Source organism: Malania oleifera, chromosome 10, assembly GCF_029873635.1.
Source record: "Malania oleifera isolate guangnan ecotype guangnan chromosome 10, ASM2987363v1, whole genome shotgun sequence".
Lineage (NCBI taxonomy): Eukaryota > Viridiplantae > Streptophyta > Magnoliopsida > Santalales > Ximeniaceae > Malania > Malania oleifera.
In genome coordinates, this window is record NC_080426.1 from 20,283,360 (window position 1) to 20,302,441 (window position 19,082).

General features: G+C 38.4%; 1 protein-coding gene across 1 annotated transcript; it reads right to left on the reverse strand.

Annotated features, from left to right (window-relative positions):
* Window positions 1-1,196: 1,196 nt before the first annotated feature.
* On the reverse strand, window positions 1,197-18,016 carry LOC131165733 (uncharacterized). The gene is made up of 14 exons (XM_058123754.1): window positions 17,409-18,016; window positions 15,045-15,156; window positions 14,807-14,919; window positions 14,603-14,725; window positions 14,330-14,502; window positions 14,148-14,223; window positions 13,472-13,558; window positions 12,849-12,929; window positions 12,732-12,764; window positions 12,480-12,533; window positions 12,334-12,375; window positions 1,934-2,012; window positions 1,769-1,839; window positions 1,197-1,674 (listed from the first exon to the last, which is right to left on the reverse strand). Exons 1-14 carry the CDS (start codon window positions 17,595-17,597, stop codon window positions 1,573-1,575), a joined length of 1,335 nt encoding a protein of 444 aa, XP_057979737.1. The 5' UTR covers window positions 17,598-18,016; the 3' UTR covers window positions 1,197-1,572.
* Between the last annotated feature and the right edge of the window lie 1,066 nt (window positions 18,017-19,082).

Genomic DNA, 19,082 nt, shown 5'->3' on the forward strand with positions numbered 1-19,082 from the left:
TAATGTATTCGTATACACCACCATAGGACTATGATTTGAGGTCTCTTGAATTCTTGAAACTTTAGAGGAGATTTCTATAATTTTTGAAATCTCAAAAAAGATTAGTGTATTTTGTTCATAAAGATCTTATAATAGCTTTCGTATTTTATGAGTGATAAGGTTAATAAGTAATATCACACTTAAATTATTAATTTTGAAAAATTCAAAACCACCTTCTTTCTTTAACCTATATCTAATTCTTTAGGAGGATAGTTACGTGCAAATAGTGTTAAAATAAAAAATTTATTTCAATATGATTAAATTTTTTAAAATATATATTAATCATGTGTAAAATTAAAAATTTATTCACTAATTTTCTTCATTTTATTTTCTTCTTAATTTTCTTGATAACGAAATATAAAAAAAAAAAAAAAAAAAGTTAATTCATTTATATTTTCATTTCCTTTCTATCACATTTTCCGAGTTCCAAACAAATCCCTCCCATCACACTTGAACTTAGATGCCTCCATTATCATATATTCCTTTCCAAACATTCACTCTTAAAAAGATTAGTTATACCACAAGAAGGTGACAACACTACCTTGACACCATAAGCCAAGAATTTGTTCCTCCCTTGTGTTAGGCCCAAATCATCCATTTGAATATATATATATATATATATATATATATATATATATATATATATATATATATATATACATATTATTTATTTATTTATTTATTTACAAACAAACAAACGCATCTATATTACTTGAGGAGAAAAAAAAAATGTTGATGGGAAAAAGTAAAGAAACAAATTACCATGTATCAGCAAATGTTGATGATAACATTACTTGGTTTACATGAGTGCGATTTTTGTTGAATGCAAGTTGGCCTATTGATTTTATTGAATGATAGTTAGTGCAAGTTAAATTTCAAATAAAAATTTATATATGTTTTAAGTTGTAGAATCTGATAAAGTAGACTTATGAGATTTGGTAACTTTTAAATTTAGGATTTTTTGAAGTTTTGATGAATGTTGTAGTAAACGCAGAGTATTGTATATTTTAGGTTCTTGAAAAAATGAACTGATCTCAAAAAGTCGTCATCCCGTAATTTTCTTGTCATGAATAAAAATACTATAAAAATAAATTAAATTGGGCAACATTAAAGACACATTAAAACCCAAAGGAGAAGTTTTGGGCAAAGACTGATCATGGACAAAAAGACAAGTAAAAATTATTTATCAAACATTAACACCTAGAATAACCCTTGATTCCAACAATTAAGGGGGACACAAAAAATCTCTCCAATAACTTTTATCATAAAAGCATCCTACGTCTTTTGGCCTAAAGAAGGACAACTGTATGCTCAAGATGCATGTACACTCATTTTTACAACATTACGTGAATCAATGGATGAATGCCAAAGTTTATATGCTACATTTGAGAACATGAAATTCGAACCGGTATGGTGCTGCAATTTCATCCAGGTTCACATAAGCCTAAACTCAAAGGCTTGACCTTCATGCTCCCAAATATAGTTACAGTTCAAATCATCGTGTCCTTGAAGAGGGCCATGCATCATCAGCTGCTATGATAGAAGTGGTGCTTCAACATCTTCATTGATATCCTCTAAGCCTTCCTTAGGGAGCACTTGTGGTTTTAACAGGCAAGCAAAGCACAAAGAAACCATCTGAGATTATTGAAAAGTTTGAAGTTAAGGGTTTGTCTTTTGGTAAAGAGAGACAGATAAAAGAGGTATACATAGTGCAGGAGAATGTACTTACCATGCACACAGATGCACATAGAATACTGAAACCTTTGCAGTTGAATGGAGCATCAGTAGATAAGAACCATGCTGCAACAACACCAGGGCAAAACTAGTCAGGAACATAATTCTAAGGTTTGAAGCAATCATGTAATTAAAAGATGATCGCGTAGCCAACACTCACAAGTCAAGGGGCTCATTGCAATCGGCGATAACAAACTTGCAATTGACTGTACACCAGCAATAAATCCTTGCGCTTTTCCCTGTAATAAGGAAATAGATACACAATTATGCCATGAAAAATGATTTTTTTTCAGGATGTTACCCCAGTGCATTGTGTGTTAAGCCCATAGGACAACAGGAAAAATACACAAATATGCACAGATAAATATTATAATAAATACATTAACAAAACCAGCTGTGTGTGTGGAAGGGGGGGGGGGGGAGGAAGGGGTGTTAAGCCTATACAGCAACAAGAAGAATGCGTGCTGTGCACACACGCACATTAACATGACCACATTTGAAAAAAACACAACTGAGCTGAAGGATTCATCAGTTTCATACAAATGCAGCTATAAACTTCAAGGCCAACCCCCCCCCCCCCCCCCTCCTCCTCAAACCATCCCTCCTACAACTTCCATTCCACCTATACCAGGATCCACCCCTCACGGCCACACAAAACCATACCAACTGCACACCCCCACTGCTAGGGCCACAGATCCCCCATCACCAGCCAAGCTACCTCCCTTAACCTGCCTCTCATTTGTCCACACCACCACTAGAACCCCCTCCCTGGTTCCAGAACCACCTTCCACCACCTCTCAGGTTCATGACAACAAGTAGACCAAAGCAACACCACCCCCATCTTCCTCCTCCATCTTCAGCACACCCATGACCAAGCACCACGCACCACCCTGCTTCATCTTCAACCAGCATTATAGCACCCCCCCCCCCCCCCTCTCTCTCTCTCTCTCCCCCCCCCCCCTCTCTCTCTCTCTCCCCCCCCCCCACCCCCCTGGCGCAACGAGGAAGCCTCTCTCTCTCTCTCTGCCTGCCATTATTAAGGTTGCACCCTCTTCAGTCAGCCCCGCTCTTTTGTAAGTTCACTCCCTCCCCACCCTTCTATTGCAGAAATGCAGGACCTTCGCACCCCTATAAAATAATCCTTAAATTAGAAAACGAATTTAGAAATTCAGAAAAATTTTAAAATTTACAGGATAATCTTGAAATTTTGGAAACAAAATTTTGAAAATTCAGGTCGTCCCAAAAATGCCAAAGGCCCAGAGGACCCTAAAATACAACAGGGGATTCCAAAGGTGCCGATAGTCCTGCCAAAACGATTTCCAAACTAAAACTCAAAAGTTTAAAAGTTGAAGCCATCCTCGAAGTGTTGGGAAGGACAGGAGATAAAGGATGCCCTGGAAGTGTCAGGCAACCTGCTAAAACTCAACAAATTCTCAGAATTTCCTAAATATAATCTAAAACCTCGAATGTATGAGAAAACAATAAGATACCCTTTAGGTTAGGTGGGCAGCACTGGAAATGCCAAAAAGGTCGATCTAAGCATGAGTAATTCAAGACCAAAGCAAAGAGGTCATCCTAAAAGTGTTAGGGAGGCCTCCTTTAGATGTAATGGTTGAGCTTTGCTAAGTTCTATGATGGTTGGACTTTGGAGGCTTATGCAGTGGAAAGCCTCTATTATTGCTAAGGACCAAAAACCCTAATGGGGACTACTGTTCAGTTTGAACCACCCAACCCCCAAATATATATATATAGTTTCTTCTTAGAATAATGTTTTCTCTTTTCCATGTTTTAGTATATGCTTGCTTCTTAAATATATACTATCTCCCAAGCATAGTCATCACGGTAAACTCTAATCAATAAATCCAATGACAGTGTCTCTCTGATGGTGTCACAGTGATGGCCAAGTGATGCTCCTTAAGTGAGAGGACTTCTATTCATTCAACCAAGAGTGCTGGTCATAATAAGACAAATCAATATTTAAAGGGATGGCTAATATAAAGATAATTCGTGGCTGCATTCTATAATAGTTAATTCAAATACTTCATTTTCTCGCACTTTTAATGAATACAACAGAGCACTACTCAAGGATCTGTACTGACAGCCCCTAGGAAACTCCTGATTGTAGGGATCCTTATTCATCTGACAAGAAGCACTAAATGGAAGATGAGATGAACCAACATTTAAATACTTGATAAACACCAATCATTTTTGTGTTTAAAAGGAACATAATTGTGTTTTGAGGACCATAAGAAGACAGGGAATTGGTTACCTAGTCTTAACGATCAAACTCAGCCCTTTCATTCTGAATTCTTTAATTCTGAATTTACAGTTATCGCTTTTTTTAACTAGCAACCCCTGTCCTTCTCCTTAGTTTTTAAACTAGCAGAATAATGGGACATAAAAAGTGGGAAGTGGGATGTTGGTTTTTAATCCTCACTCCCATATAGATGAACTTGGTTTGCTCAATTCTTTGTGGCCGATTGGTCACGTGTTTTGAGTCTAACAAAACAATCTCTCTGCATAAAAGCAGGGGTAAGGTTGTGTACAATGTGACGAACTTCCCCTTACCCTCGCAAAGCAAGGAACCCTGTGGCCCAGGGAAACCCTTTATATTTTTATGAGAAAATGGTTTGGGAATAGCAGCGACAAACATCATATTCTTGAGAGCAGAACATCCTCAATCCATTGAAGCATTTGTTAGGTTCTCATTTGGTGGGGTTCTCCTATTTCACTTCGCATTGTGTTGGAGTTTGTGGCTCATATTGAGTGAAACGCATGCACAAGGAAAGCATGGTGAGCAAGAACAAGGAAGCTGGGCTGCAGGAAGAAACCGTCGATAGTTTGTTCGATGGTTTGGTCGACAGTTTTCCTGAAATCGTCGACGGTTTCAGTCTTCATATTTCAATCTCAGTATGAAATCGTCTAGCTGAAATCGTCGAAGGTCTTGTTCGGCGCTGATGTCGAATTTTAAATCGGGAAGATAAGCAAGTTGGGGATTTCAAAGGATTTTCCTCCGAGGATTGCTACAAGGGTACTCGGGGAACTTTCTAAGTCTTTTGTACGCATAGGGTTAGTATATAAACATTATTGTAACCCTTGTTTGTTGATTGATAGTGAAAATTCAGCCGCTTGCTCCCGTGGACGTAGGCACATTGCCAAACCACGTAAATTGTTGTCTCGCGTGTTTTATTGCTTTGATAATTACCTGTGTGTGATTGTACCTGTGTGTGATTGTGTTTCCATATATTATTCATCATTGGTTACTGCATTGCACGATCCAATCGATTTGTGTTTCCGTTGCGCATTGGTATCTTTGCACAACAAATTGGTATTAGAGCTATTGGTTGCAATGGCTGGGATTTCTTCTGCAAAGTTCGATGTTGTCAAGTTTGATGGATAGGGAAACTTCGGACTTTGGCAGAGGAGGATTAAGGACTTGTTGGTGCATCAAGGTATGGTGAAGGTATTATGCGGGAGGCAGCCAGAAAGGCATGGATGACATGAGTTTGAAGGAATTGGAAACAAAGGCTGTGGCAATTATCAGGCTTTGTCTGGCAGATGACATGATGCATCATGTCATGGATAAAGGAATCGCCGACCGCAGTTTAGCTCAAACTAGAGAGCCTATATATGTGCAAGTCATTGACGAACAACTTGTATCTTAAGCAAAAACTATATGGGCTTAAGATGGCAGAGGGTTCAGATCTGAATCAACACATCAACGTATTCAATCAGATTATAAGTGATCTGAATCGGGTTGATGTGAAGTTCGGGGACAAAGACAAGGCATTGATGCTGTTGAATTCCCTACCTATGTCTCCTATGTATGAAAATCTGGTCACGACTCTGACATAGGGGAAAGAAACTCTGAAGTTGGAGGATATCACAAGTGCTCTCTCGGCCTTTCACCAGAGGAAGAAGACCAGCGATGAGAATTCACATGGTGAAGGGCTTGTGGTGAAGGGTAACCAAGATTGTGGAAGAAGCAAGTTCCAGAGCGGAGCGAGTAACAATAAGGCTCAGTCCAATTCCAGGAAAAGGAAGGACGTACAATGTTTTAAGTGCGGGAAAAATGGGCAAATAAAACAGGATTGTCCAGAGAGGAAGAAGGGTAATGCAGAAAATAAATATGGTTCATTAAAATCAGCGAATGTAGTGGAAGAATGAGACTCAGGGAGCGATGATGGTAATATGTTCTCGGTTTCATCTGGTTCAGATGGTCTCATGGATTCTTGGATCTTAGATTCAGCATGCTCTTATCACATGACTTCTAACAAAGACTGGTTCACTACTTACAGGTTGGTAAATTCTGGTTTTGTTCTAATGGGGAATGATGCTTCATGCAAATTTTCGGATTTGATTTCATTAGACACTTTAGATTGTAACAGGTTTAGTTACAAGTCTAAAAGTAAGGCAATGAAGTTGAGTAAGGGAGTTCTAATAGTAATGAATGGGCAGAAAGTACCAAGGAATATTTATATAATGCTAGGCACCACAGTTGTAGGTGGAGCTGCAACTGCAGAGTCTGAGTCGGATAGTAGTCTTGTGGCATATATGGTTAGGGCATATGGGTGAACGTGGAATGATGGAGCTTCATAAGAGAAATCTTTTGAAGGGGGTCAAATCATGTAAGTTGGATTTCTGCACATACTGTGTGCTTGGGAAACAGAATAGGGTACAATAGGCAGCCATGCACAAGATGGAGGGAATCCTTGACTACATTCATTCAGATGTTTGGGGACCGGTGAGAGTAGTATCACAAGGGGGGCATATGTACTTCGTGAGTTTCATTGATCATTACTCACGAAAGGTCTGGGCGTACTTCATGCGACACAAGTCAGAGACATTTGTCAAGTTTAAATTATGGAAAACTAAGGTGGAAAACCAAACCGGGAGGAAGATTAAATGCCTCAGGACAGACAATGGAACAGAGTACACAAATACGAGGTTTATGGAGTTGAGATAGCAGCATAGCATTATGAGACATTTCACAATACGCAAGACACCACAACAAAATGGTGTGACAGAAAGGATGAACCAAACCATAGCTGAAAGGGTTCAATGTCTTAGGTTAAATGCAAGGCTCGCTAAGAACTTCTAGGCAGAGGCAGAAAATATGGCGTGTTTCCTAACTAACAGATCACCAAAAGCAGCACTAGATGGGAAAGTTGCAGAGGAGGTGTGTACAGACATCGAGGTAAACTACTCTGGTTTGAGAGTATTTGGATGTCCAATCTATATGCACGCTCTTAGTGAGGGGAGATCAAAACTTGAGGCAAAGTCTAGACGGTGCATTTTTCTAGGGTATCAAAAAAGGGTGAAAGAGTTCAAATTGTGGGATCCGAAGGCAAACAAGATGATGATTAGTAGAGGCGTGGTTTTCAATGAGAAAACCATGTTGCGGCGTACTTAGGAAGAAGAGGAGAAACAGGTGTCAGAAAACTGCAGCAGTAATGAGCATGTGGTGCAGTTGAAGTTAGAAACTCAAGGAGGAGATGACAATGGTCCAAACGCAGGGAGTTCTGGCTCAGGAGACTAGCAGCAACGTAGCATAGCTATAGACAAGTCCAAACGCACTATCAGGCCACCACCCAGGTACGAATTTGATGATCTGGTGTTTTATGCACTTATCACTAGCAGCAAAGATCCTACTACTTTTTCAAAAGGCGGTGCACAGTCAAGAGAAAAGTAGATGGATGGGTGCTATGGTGGAGGAGATGGAATCACTACATAAGAACCATGCGTGGAAGTTGGTGGAGCTTATAGCAAGGAAAAGGGCAATAGTATGCAAGTGGGTGTATAGAAAGAAAGAAGCGGTTTTAGAAAAAGAATGAGAGAAGTTCAAGGCTCAGTTAGTGATAAAGGGTTACTCACGGAGGAAAGGGGCTCATTATGATGAGATCTTCTCCCCTTTGGTCAAACATACTTCCATCAAGGTAGTGTTGGGATTGGTGGCGCATTACGACATGCATTGGGAGCAGATGGACGTAAAGACAGCGTTCCTCCATGGTGATTCAAAGGAGCTAATTTACATGGTACTGCCATAAGAGTTTAGTCAACCTGGACAGGAGCACTTGGTTTGTAAACTGAAAAAATCACTTTACAGGCTAAAGCAATCTCCGAGGCAGTGGTACAAATGCTTTGACTCCTACATGATCTGTATTGGCTACAAGAAGTGTGAGTATGATTGTTGTGTATATGTAAAGAGTTTTGAGGACGGTTCACTCATTTTTCTGTTACTTTATGTTGATGACATGCTGATTGCCGCAAATGATATGACTAAGGTAAATCAGTTGAAAACTCTGTTACATAAAGAGTTTGACATGAAAGATTTGGGTGTAGGCAAGAAGATTCTTGGGATGGATATTCTCAAGGAAAGAACTTCAGGGAGATTGTGATTATCTCAGGACAGTTATGTGCAGAAGGTGTTGGAGAAGTTTAGCATGGTTAATGCAAAATCGGAGAGTACACCGTTAGCGAATCACTTTAGGTTTTCTACTGCCTAGTGCCCAAAGACGGACAATGACGTTCATGACATGTCAAAGGTTCCCTATGCCAGTGCAGTGAGGTGTTTAATGTATGCTATGGTATGTACAAGAACAGACCTGACATAAGCTGCCAGTGTGGTGAGCAAGTTCTTTTCGAATCCAGGTCGACAGCATTGGGATGCAATCAAGTGGATCTTCAGGTACTTAAGGGGTACTACAAACTATGGCATTATGTTCAGCAGACAACAGGGTGATCCTTCAGTAGTAAGATATGTAGATGCTGACTATACAGTGGACCTGAATAACAGAAGGTCTACCATAGGGTACGTATTCACTCTTGTGGGAGGGCCTATTTGTTATAGATCTATGGTGCAGTTACTTGTTACTTTATCTACTACTGAATCGGACTACATGGCAGTGGCTGAGGCTGCCAAGGAAGCGTTGTGGCTTCCAGGATTAGTCAAGGAGCTGGGTATTCAGCAAGGTGGAGTTCAGCTGCATTGTGATGGTCGGAGTGTCATCTATTTGGCGAAGAACCAAGTGTTTTATGCGAGAACCAAGCACATAGATGTGCAATTTCATAGAATCAAGGAACTAGTTGCTTCTGGTGAACTACTACTTGAGAAAGTTCACACGTTGGAGAATGCAGCTGATATGTTGACAAAGCCTATTACAACGGACAAGTTCAAGCATTCGTTGGACTTGAACAACATCCCCAGTTGCTAGATGGGAGGCGTCCCAACCTACTGTCCTAGGGGAAGCTGCGGGTTATGCTTTCATATTTCTCATACGGGGTGAATATTCGCCAAGGTGGAGATTGTCGGAGTCTGTGGCTCATATTGAGTGGAACGCATGCACAAGGAAAGCATTGTGATCAAGAACAAGGACGTTGAGCTGCGAGAAGAAATTGTTGACAGTTTGGTCGACAATTTAGCCTCAGGAGATAACCATCGACGATTTTAGTCTTCATATCTTAGTCTCGGTATGAAACCGCTAAAACCGTTGACGGTTTTGTTCGGCGCTAATTTTGAATTTTGAATTGGGAAGATAAGAAGGTTAGGGATTTCGGAGGATTTTCCTCTGGGGATTGCTACAAGGGTACTTAGGGAACTTTCTAAGCCTTTTGTGCGCATAGGGTTGGTATATAAACATTATTGTAACCCTTGTTTGTTGATTGATAGTGAAAATTCAGCCGCTTGCTCCCGTGAAAGTAGGCACATTGCCGAACCACGTAAATTCTTGTGTCGTGTGTTTTATGACTTTGATAATTACCTGTGTGATTGTGTTTCTATATACTATTCATCGTTTGTTGCTGCATTGCACGATCCGATCGATTTGTGTTTCCACTGCGCATTGGTATCTTTGCACAATACATTGACTTCCAAGGGATAGCTTTATCGCTTTTTTGGAGGATTGTACGCTGTCACAATCCAAAATTTCCAATCCTGCTTGGCTATTTTGGTGCCCTTAATTAATTGCTTTAAAATTTGCAATTGATGCAGCGACATTGGCAGCATCTTGTTTCTTTTAAGCCCCTTAGAACTCATTCCCAAAAAATTTTGTTACGTATGAGCTTACCAGGGCTTGGATCTTCTTTCTAAGCTCTTCGCCAGTTTTTGTGGAGTGTCCCAACGTTCCTATATGAAAATTCACATCTTTCTTCAGAGGAGCACTATAGCATATCCATAGTGGGTGGTAAACGCATTTGGCCGAATCGCTAAGTTGTGACCAGGGTATTGTAAATTGCATTCATCAAAGTATTAACTTCTTAGACGTCGCCCCATCTTTCATCTACTACATTGTCGATACATTTTGCTGATATCATTTAACGGTTTGGAAGCTTTGGCTTCTTTTTGTAGAAATGAGGAGTCTCTAGTTGTTTGGAACTAATGAATTTCACTTTCCATTTGAATGTTGTGCAATTTTCTATCTTGTGCTGACCGCCACATCATGGTATTCACAACAGGCATTGGGATCGTCTTGCATGGTATACAATTGTTCGGTTAACAGCATTGGCACTGGAACAATAACTTGACTCTGCACCAGCTCCAGGATATGTCATACAGGCTGCATAGGTCTCTTTTCCTGATTGCTTCTCCTTTTTGGGGCCCTTGTGATAGAATCAGACTCACTATGGAAGGCTTTGGGGGCAACCCAATTGATTGGCTACATGGCATAATGTTTAAACTCAGGGCTATGTTGTTGATAAATTTTGCTGCCATCTTTTTTGAGGTTTGGCAGTTTCCGCTAACATTAGGCTCCTTTTGAAGATAGGAGTCTAGTTGTTTGGCGTCTCTCATGGCTTTCGCTTTCCATTTGAATGTAGTGCAATTTTCTATATTGTGCCCGAATGCTCCATCATGGTATTCACAATGGACATTGGGATCATATTGCATGGTATACAGTGGCTGGAACAACAGAATTGGCACTGGACGATGACTTGACTTTGCACCAGCTGCAGAACACAATTCAAAATATGTCACGCAGACTGCATAGGTCTCCTTGCTTGATTGCATCTACCTTCTGGGGTCCTCGTGACTCAAATCAGATCTGACACAGAAGGCTTTTGGGGCAACCCAATTGGAGCCATTGGCTACATGGCATTATGTTCGAAACTCAGGGGCATATTGTTGACATAAGGGAAGAAACTGAGTGAGCTGTGATGGTAGGATTATGACATTTGTTGCTTATTAAAGAACACTTTATGGGTTTCCTGAGATGATTGCCCAACAATAGTTTGAACTTCCTTTCTTTCTTCTTCCTTGTGTTGCTTTTCCAAAACCCTTCTGAGTTGGGTTCACTAATTTCCCCCACTTTGATACTATATATATCCTCTCACTTGAGAGGACCAACTTCTTAAATTTTGTTGCCGTGTTCTCCACCAATCCCTCATAATAACAAGGGACGAGTATTGATGAAAGGAACAACCATTTCTCTATCCAACATTGGGGGTTGCACATGTGCTCCTACACTTTTACATGGTTCCACCGATGAGAAAACACCTTGAAACTTTCTATTGGCTTCTTCTCCATAATTTGGAGGGCTAAACGATTAGGCACCATTTCCATGTGTGTGCGTGTGTGCATGCGTAATTGTGTGTCCAAAAAGTAAAAGTTGCTGAGATGAGAATGCTTAGATGGATGAGTGGTATAACATTAAAAGATAAATTAAGGAATGAACATATTCGCGGTAAGTTAGGTGTAGCTCCTATAGAAGATAAGATAAGGGAGGGACAACTCAGATAGTATGGACACTTGCAACGTAGGCTACATAGTGCACCTGTGAGGAAGAGTGAGTTAGTTACTATGGGGGGCAGTAGAAGGGGTAGGGGTAGACCTAAAATAACTTGGGAGGAGATAGTGAGTAAGGATTTAATATCCCTAAATCTATCAAAAGAAATGGTCCATGATCGCATAAATTGGCGGAAAATAATTCAAATAACCGACCTCACCTAGCGGGACTAAGGCTTGGTTTTGTTGTTGTTGTATTCTTCTGGAGTTTTAATCTTATGTTTGGTTCATCTCCTGTTTTTCCTTTACTTTCTTTTTTTTTTCTTTTCTTCTTTTTCTGATTTTATATCTCTGTTTTTTTCCTTGTTTTCTGTTTTTTTTTTTTTTCGTGTTCTAAGGTTTTTTTTTTTCAAAGAAGATTTTTTTCTGTTTTTTTCAAAGTAGTATTAGTTCTTATAATAATAGTAGTAGCAGTAGTAGTAGTAGTAGTAGTAAAATTCGTAATAATAAAAAAATGAGAAAAAAGAAGTGGGGGTAACTGGGACAAATTTGGGTATCTAGTTTATTAAACGTAGGTGATTAAACTCAACAGATGGAAGTTCAAGCATACACTATCAAGTTTTAGAAACACTCTCAGGACTCTTATTCATGGTCACTGTCCTGGTTGAACGAATAAGAGTCCTCTCAACCTAGTTGATTAAACTCGAGGACTAATTTCATGCATACACTATCAAACTTTAGAAACACCCAGAGGAAGGAAATTCATAAATTACAGCGTGATAAATTTCAGAACCCTACTTGTCAATTGGAGCTACTAGCAAAAGGATAACAGATGCACAAACCTGATTAATAGAGCTCGAAGCTTTTGAAATAATAGCATAAGTCTGTCATATGAAGAAATCAATGAGAAAAAGAGAGAAGAAAAATTCATTATTGCTATTCGACTGCTGGAGGAATAGAAACAGGGATTCAACATAATACTACTCACAGAAGGTTTCACAAGAACATAGATGACTCCAAATGATGCGCTTAGGTATGGCACCTGCATTTTGTACATGACTAAAATTAACTTTAATTCTTAACTATAAAGGTAAATTAGTTTTCTAAAATAAAACATAATTAAAAAAAAAACCATTAAAGTACATCATAAACCTCGCTCACAACTTGCAAGTGTGACAATCTCTCTCGTTTTCTATTTTTAAACATTCATATAACCATCTAGTATATAAAAAACACATACCCAAGATGCCCAGGCCAAGCCATAGAACAAAGCCTGTACAGAAAAGCATTGGTCAATGATTATAATTGTAGTGGATGAATATTCAGTAATTAAAATGTATTACTCAAGGCAACTTACGTAAGCTATTGATGCAAGTAAGGCAGCACACAGAATAACTTTTTCTCCAACTAATGGATTGACTAGTGGAAGCACCAACATCTAGAAAAGCACAAAAATACACATTACAGATATAACTTAAACTCTCTTAACGACAGTTATAATTTCAGTACATAACACAGAAGGTTTTGAACCAGAACAATTTTCATGAGAACTGTTGTGTACAGTTCTCTCAACTTCTAAAATCACATAAGAGAGGATGCCTTTGTTTTTAACATCTATTTTCTGTTCTTCGAAGTGTGAAGAAAGCTTTTGCCACAAATTAAATTACAAATCAGACCACATATCAGAATATCATAACGAAGTTGAACTAAAACACCCTTACAAAAAAATTTAACTAAACATGTGAAACAATCGAGACAGATTAAGTTCCTACCTATTTTTTCTTCCAACTTCACAGTAGACAATAAATCAGTGACATGAAAAATAAAAGATTAACAACATACATTCATGAAACTTGTGCTTATGTGGTTTCTCTTCATTAAAGTGAACTTAGTCAGAGACAATCATTCATTCTTCAGGTACAGATCCATCAGGTTCCCTATAGTAAAGAACAGGAAAAGAAGAGCTCCAGAATTAAATACCTGAGAAACAATTGAGCCTATTCCCACCATCAACAGAATTTCTGATAACTGATTTTTAGTGAAACCAAAAACTGCCTTCAGATAATACTGCAAGGGAATTTTGTCCATGCATCAAGTTATTAGATTAAATATGTGGAATATTGTTGTTCAATCACGCATATCACTTCAAAATTATTATGTGGACAGATTGAATTAGTATGCTATGGAACTCAACGTTGCAAGACCATCTGGACTTTTGGCATTGACAGGGGTCACCGTCAAGTAGTACATACACTAACAATAATATTATGGCTGTGTCCTAATGCATGTTCATTTTAAAAATAAATTCCAGGAGAGCTTCCCACCAAAACAGGTCTTGGGGGCTAAATCTCAAAAGGATCAATTGCTTCTCAAAAGAGAAGACATAGAACAAGCATTTTATTTTTAGGAAGGATCTTTAAAAAAATAAAATTCTCCACAGTTGACAGGTTTTCCAAAGATAAAATGGGTTTAGGAGAAAATTTATTCTCAGAATGCATAAATGGCACCATACTGTCATTGTGAAAACAAACAATTTCCTACATGAATTCTTCTTTTCAAGCACCCCAATTTGCAAGAACTGTCAAAATCAGTTGCTATGTTAATGATGCTTATAAGGAAACAAGTTTTGGCTTTTTCAGATTAACAGGTAACATACCAGTAAGATATTGGTGATGCCGGACATTCCCAACTCATAGAAGAACAAAACAAAAGCAACGTCTCTAAGTGCTGGACTGAAGAATAAGGCAGAGCATTTTGGCCAAACACATATAAACACACATTTTTAATTGAATTAAGTATATGAAAGATTCAGAGAAGATGTGCTTTTAACAAATGTACCTGCTAAAAACTATAGTTGCAGCATATCTCATGGTGCTGTAACGCTCCTTGGAAACCTTCACAACCTTATTTAGGCAACGGGTATCTTGCTCCTGCCTTGGAGCTGGTTGAACTGTCTCAACCAGAAACAGCTTAATGTAAACAGGACAAAAGATCAAAAGGGCTATTGAAACCTGAAACAAAAGGCCCCTTCAGTAGAACTTTTTTTTTGTTAAAAAAAAAATCAACAGAATACAAATTACATAGAGAATCATCATAACACTACCGACATGCCTTGAAAATGTAGCTTTCAGGAAGAAAGCGAGCAAGCACATTTCCTAAGACATGTGAAGCAGAAAAAAGGCCGGTGATCCAACTAAATGCTGCGGCTCTCTTACTCTCCTCGACAACATCTGCCTACTAGAGGAAGAGAATATATGAAGCCTAATAAACCCCAGTACTAATTCTTATTCAGCAAAATACAGGAACAACACTTACTGCATAGGCAACAGAAATGCAGAAAATACTGCCCTGGCTTAAAATATATGAAATTGTACGAAGGACATAGTAAGCATACACAAATTCCTTTGTCTGCCTGACAGCAAGTAGAGCTGAAACAAGGAAATTGGTGATCAGAACATTAAGAATCTAGTGATTTTTTTTACAGAGAATCTCCTCAAAATTCAGTAGCATAGAGTCGCTATACAGTATGAAAAATAATCATTTTAAAACATACCAAAAGGGAATATAGTCGTGGATAGGATAAGGAGGAGCAGCGGTTTACGCCCATGCTCGTCTGCAAGCTGACCTAGGAGTGGAAGCACCACCATTTTGAAAACTCCGACAACCTACATGCGAGAGTGTTCATCAAACCTTGATAGGAAAGAATCAGAAATATGAGCGGATAAAACCAAATTATAACAAAATGAGGAAACTCAATCTTCATCAACAGCAGCATAGGCATCAGAATTGTCGTCATCATCAATTCCATGTACCAAACTCATTTGAAGACATCAAATTGAAATGCTTACAGCATATTTTTCATCAGAAGTGTATTAATTAGTCTTATCTCAATACCTCAGTCTCTGTCCTACTCTTGGTCTTCCCTCACTCTCTTCAAAACATTCAACCAACACAAATTAATCCTACTATCTAGTTCTGCTATCCATCATTTTGTTGTATGTCCAAATTATCTTCTTCGTCAGCTCTCCTTTTGTTTTCCAGTCTGCTGTTTGTCATTTGTAGAAGATATGAATCCAACACTCAATGCACAAGGCTCCCACATACTGGGGCTCTGGGGAGGGCATGCTGTAAACAGCATTACCTCCACATTTGGAGAGCTATTCGTTTGTGGATTGTATGAACAATATTAATCAAATATCCCTTTTCACCCATTAGATATGGAGTATCCTACATTTCTCTGAAAGGAGTAATCTGTTCTATTCTTCTTGATTTGTTCATTATTACTTCATCTCAATGTCGTAGCTCAAACTAAAAAATAATCCATAGTAACAAAAGTTCTAAAAACTAAAAACCCATGTGGCAGAAAAATACAAGAAAAGTACCAAAACAAAGGCCAAGATAACCTGAGAACTGATGCAAAACCCCAGCCAAAGAAAGACAATGAGCATGTGCTTGTGAAAAATATTGATACAGATGTAAAATCTCTATTCTCAAAACCACAATCAACTTTAATATATATCATGTCAATGGAAAAAGGTATGGGCAAAGGAACGGGAGAGAAAGAATGAAGACAAAAAGAACAAGCTCATTCATATATCCTGCCCCACATTTCAAAAGAAATAAAAAAAAAGCAGGGCCCATTAACTTGATAATCACAATGTTAAATCATTAACCCTATTTCTTCTCATCTAAAATTAAAGCCTAGCCAAATCTAAGATGAAACCAATCAATCAAAAATCAGTGCTACAAAAATCTACACGTATCATAGTCACTAGAAAAGGACATCTGGATAACAACAACGGTGTCAAGAATATAATACATTTCAAAAGGAAAGCACGACATCTCTCATTTCCCCAATTTCTTTACCAATATATAAACACTCTCCCAAATCCCACTAATTAATATTTCATCATAATTCTCACAATACACCCACCTAAATGATTATATCTATTAAAGCAAGGGAACGTTTTCTTTTTTCTGGGAATGTGAGTTAAAACATGGATCCTAAGAGGGAAACCAGCATCATGGGATGACATTATCTGCCCATGTGATAGGAATTTTTTTCTCTGCTGGGTTTGGAAAATTCAAACCCCAACACATGCTATTAGAGGAAGGATTCTCCCAACACAAATAATCCCTGTGGAGTGCTATGCTGATTGAGTAATTGTTGAATCCGGGTCTATTACATGTGGTCCTCATTAGCATATACTGTCGGAACTGAGCGGTGCAATCTAAATTGAAACGACAAAAAACAGAGAATCAGATCTCTCTTTTATTAAGTGATTTATTAAAATATTTTTGCTCATCTCTGTTACCACTGCAACCAAACAGATAGATAAGCAAAAACACACAAACACACACACACAAACCAACGAACTAAAACCCAGGAGTCAAAGATGCAAATATAATCACCAAATTTTGATTTCTTGCAAGAGATTACTGCGTCAATGATTTTAAAAATTCAGACTCATAAAAAGAACAGCTGGCTTGAAAGTTTTCTTACACTTTCTGCAACTCATAAAATATTCATATACCAACAAGAAAACGCGATTGATAAAATATACCCTTTCACCCATCAAATTGAAATCATGTAAGGAATAGACAATGAAACAAAGTAATGTCCTCGACTAGTGGGAAAGCACTCAGCATCAACTCAAGAAAAGTAAGCTTAAATTAATAATTTTATCTCTGTTTGAAAACAGTGGCTTCCTCAACAATAACCTCATAATTTTATATAAAAAAAAATTAGAATTGCAAAGTCTCGAGCAGAAACCGACTTCTCCAAATTTCTCAAAATTGGGGGGAAAACAGATCAAGAAATAAAAACCCAATCAATAGATCGCAGAGATGTACTCGAGCACTGCAACAGAAGCCTGAAATGAAAACATGAGAGAGAGGGAGAGAGAGAGTTAAGCACCGTTTGTTCTAGGCCGTTAAGATAGATGGCTTCGGAGCAGGTGGAGCCGCCGGGACAAAGAGCTCTGGTGATTACGTCCACCAGCACGGAGACAGTCATCTCTTCAGCCACCCAGTGGACGGAGAGAGGCAACAGCAGGTGCACCATAGGCCTCAGCGCCTTCAGCCCACTTTTCCACTCCGTACCCATTAAATTAATTTCGGCTTTTAGCACTGCTCTGTTCAATTAACTGAAACCACCGACCGTCTACAAAACCTACACTCTCTTCCGCACAGGAGAAATGTATACGCAAAAGACAAATTTCAGTGCAGAAAAATGAATTGAAACGCAACAAGATAAGAGAGGAAGTAACGGGTAAAGGAGGGAGAAGACGCAGGCTGGAGGCTTCCCTGGCTGTCGGGTTCGAACTGGCGTGAGTAATTATAGCATAGAGGCCCGTGGAGGAGGAGTTCGTGACGAAGGCTCGTGGCGGCCATGGTCATGGCGTAGGACTACACATGAGGGCGTTTGTGATTCGTGTGGTGCAGGGGTGCCCCCTCTGCTGGTGACAGTGACAACTCTGTTTTTGTGGCTAAGCTCACCACCTCAGCTTCAGCTCGGGCAGCCCCCCGGGCCCCCACAAACTTCAAGGAAGAGGCCTTCAACTTAAAATTATACTGAATTTTAATAAAATATAACATAAAATTATATTTAAATTTAAATTTAAATTTAAAATAAAATCTATCTTTCCAAACGCTCCTTTATTTTCCTTTTAATTTTTCTTATTTTTTAGTCATTATAAAATAAACTTTCATTTTTAATAATATCTAATAAAGGAAAAAAATATAAGGATAAATAAGTTTTCTCTTTATTTTATTACTTTTACACTTGTTGTTAAGACAACATACCAATAAATAAGAGTTTAAGACATCATCATATCCATATTGGATATTAACAATGCAAGATGAATGTTTTAATCATATCAAAGAATTTGAGATGGAAAATGTGACGCCCCAATTTTCATACCATTTTTTTTCAATATAAATAAAACATATTCACATATGCTCAACCATCATATCGGCCACGTCAGAATCTCTGATACCGTATCAACATAACCTAACCCGAAGTGGGATATCGGGTAAACTGTCATGCAAACAACCCTAACAGCGGAAGTCGTCACTTATAAACCATTCAAAATACGAATACGCAGAGTACTAAACATCCATACATATATACAAATCCAACATACTCCTAAAAATCAATCAAACTCTTGGGGGAACATACATCCCCAGTTCAAAAATACTCACCCTGTCAAATCAGGGTATCAGCTCCCCTCTATCTCAGAGCTCTATCTCCAGACCTGACATGGTTCTCTGAAATATTTAGATATTTGGGTGAGACACATTTCAGTAAGACGGAATAAATTATTTACAATATGTGGCAATATGAGTTTCATTATATCATAACATATATTCATTTCAGTGATAATACCTTCTGAAAAAAATATACCAATTTCGCATTTATAATCATATAGATATACAACATAAGCTTTTAAAAGCTTTAATTCCCTTTTTTAATCTCATTCACATGCAACCCATGTTTATCAATGAAAATTCACAAAGATAGGGGAGACTACACATCCATACATGTAGCTCCCCTTAACTCTGATATCGTTTGTAACCTTACCCGATTAAC

Excerpts from the sequence above, each read along its gene's own strand:
- LOC131165733 (XM_058123754.1), bottom strand. The coding sequence starts at position 17,597 with ATGGGTACGGAGTGGAAAAGTGGGCTGAAGGCGCTGAGGCCTATGGTG. Across the intron at positions 15,157-17,408 it reads TTAACGGCCTAGAACAAACG|GTTGTCGGAGTTTTCAAAAT; the intron begins GTGCTTAACTCT and ends TCTCGCATGTAG. Across the intron at positions 2,013-12,333 it reads CTTCGAGCTCTATTAATCAG|GGAAAAGCGCAAGGATTTAT; the intron begins GTTTGTGCATCT and ends TCCTTATTACAG.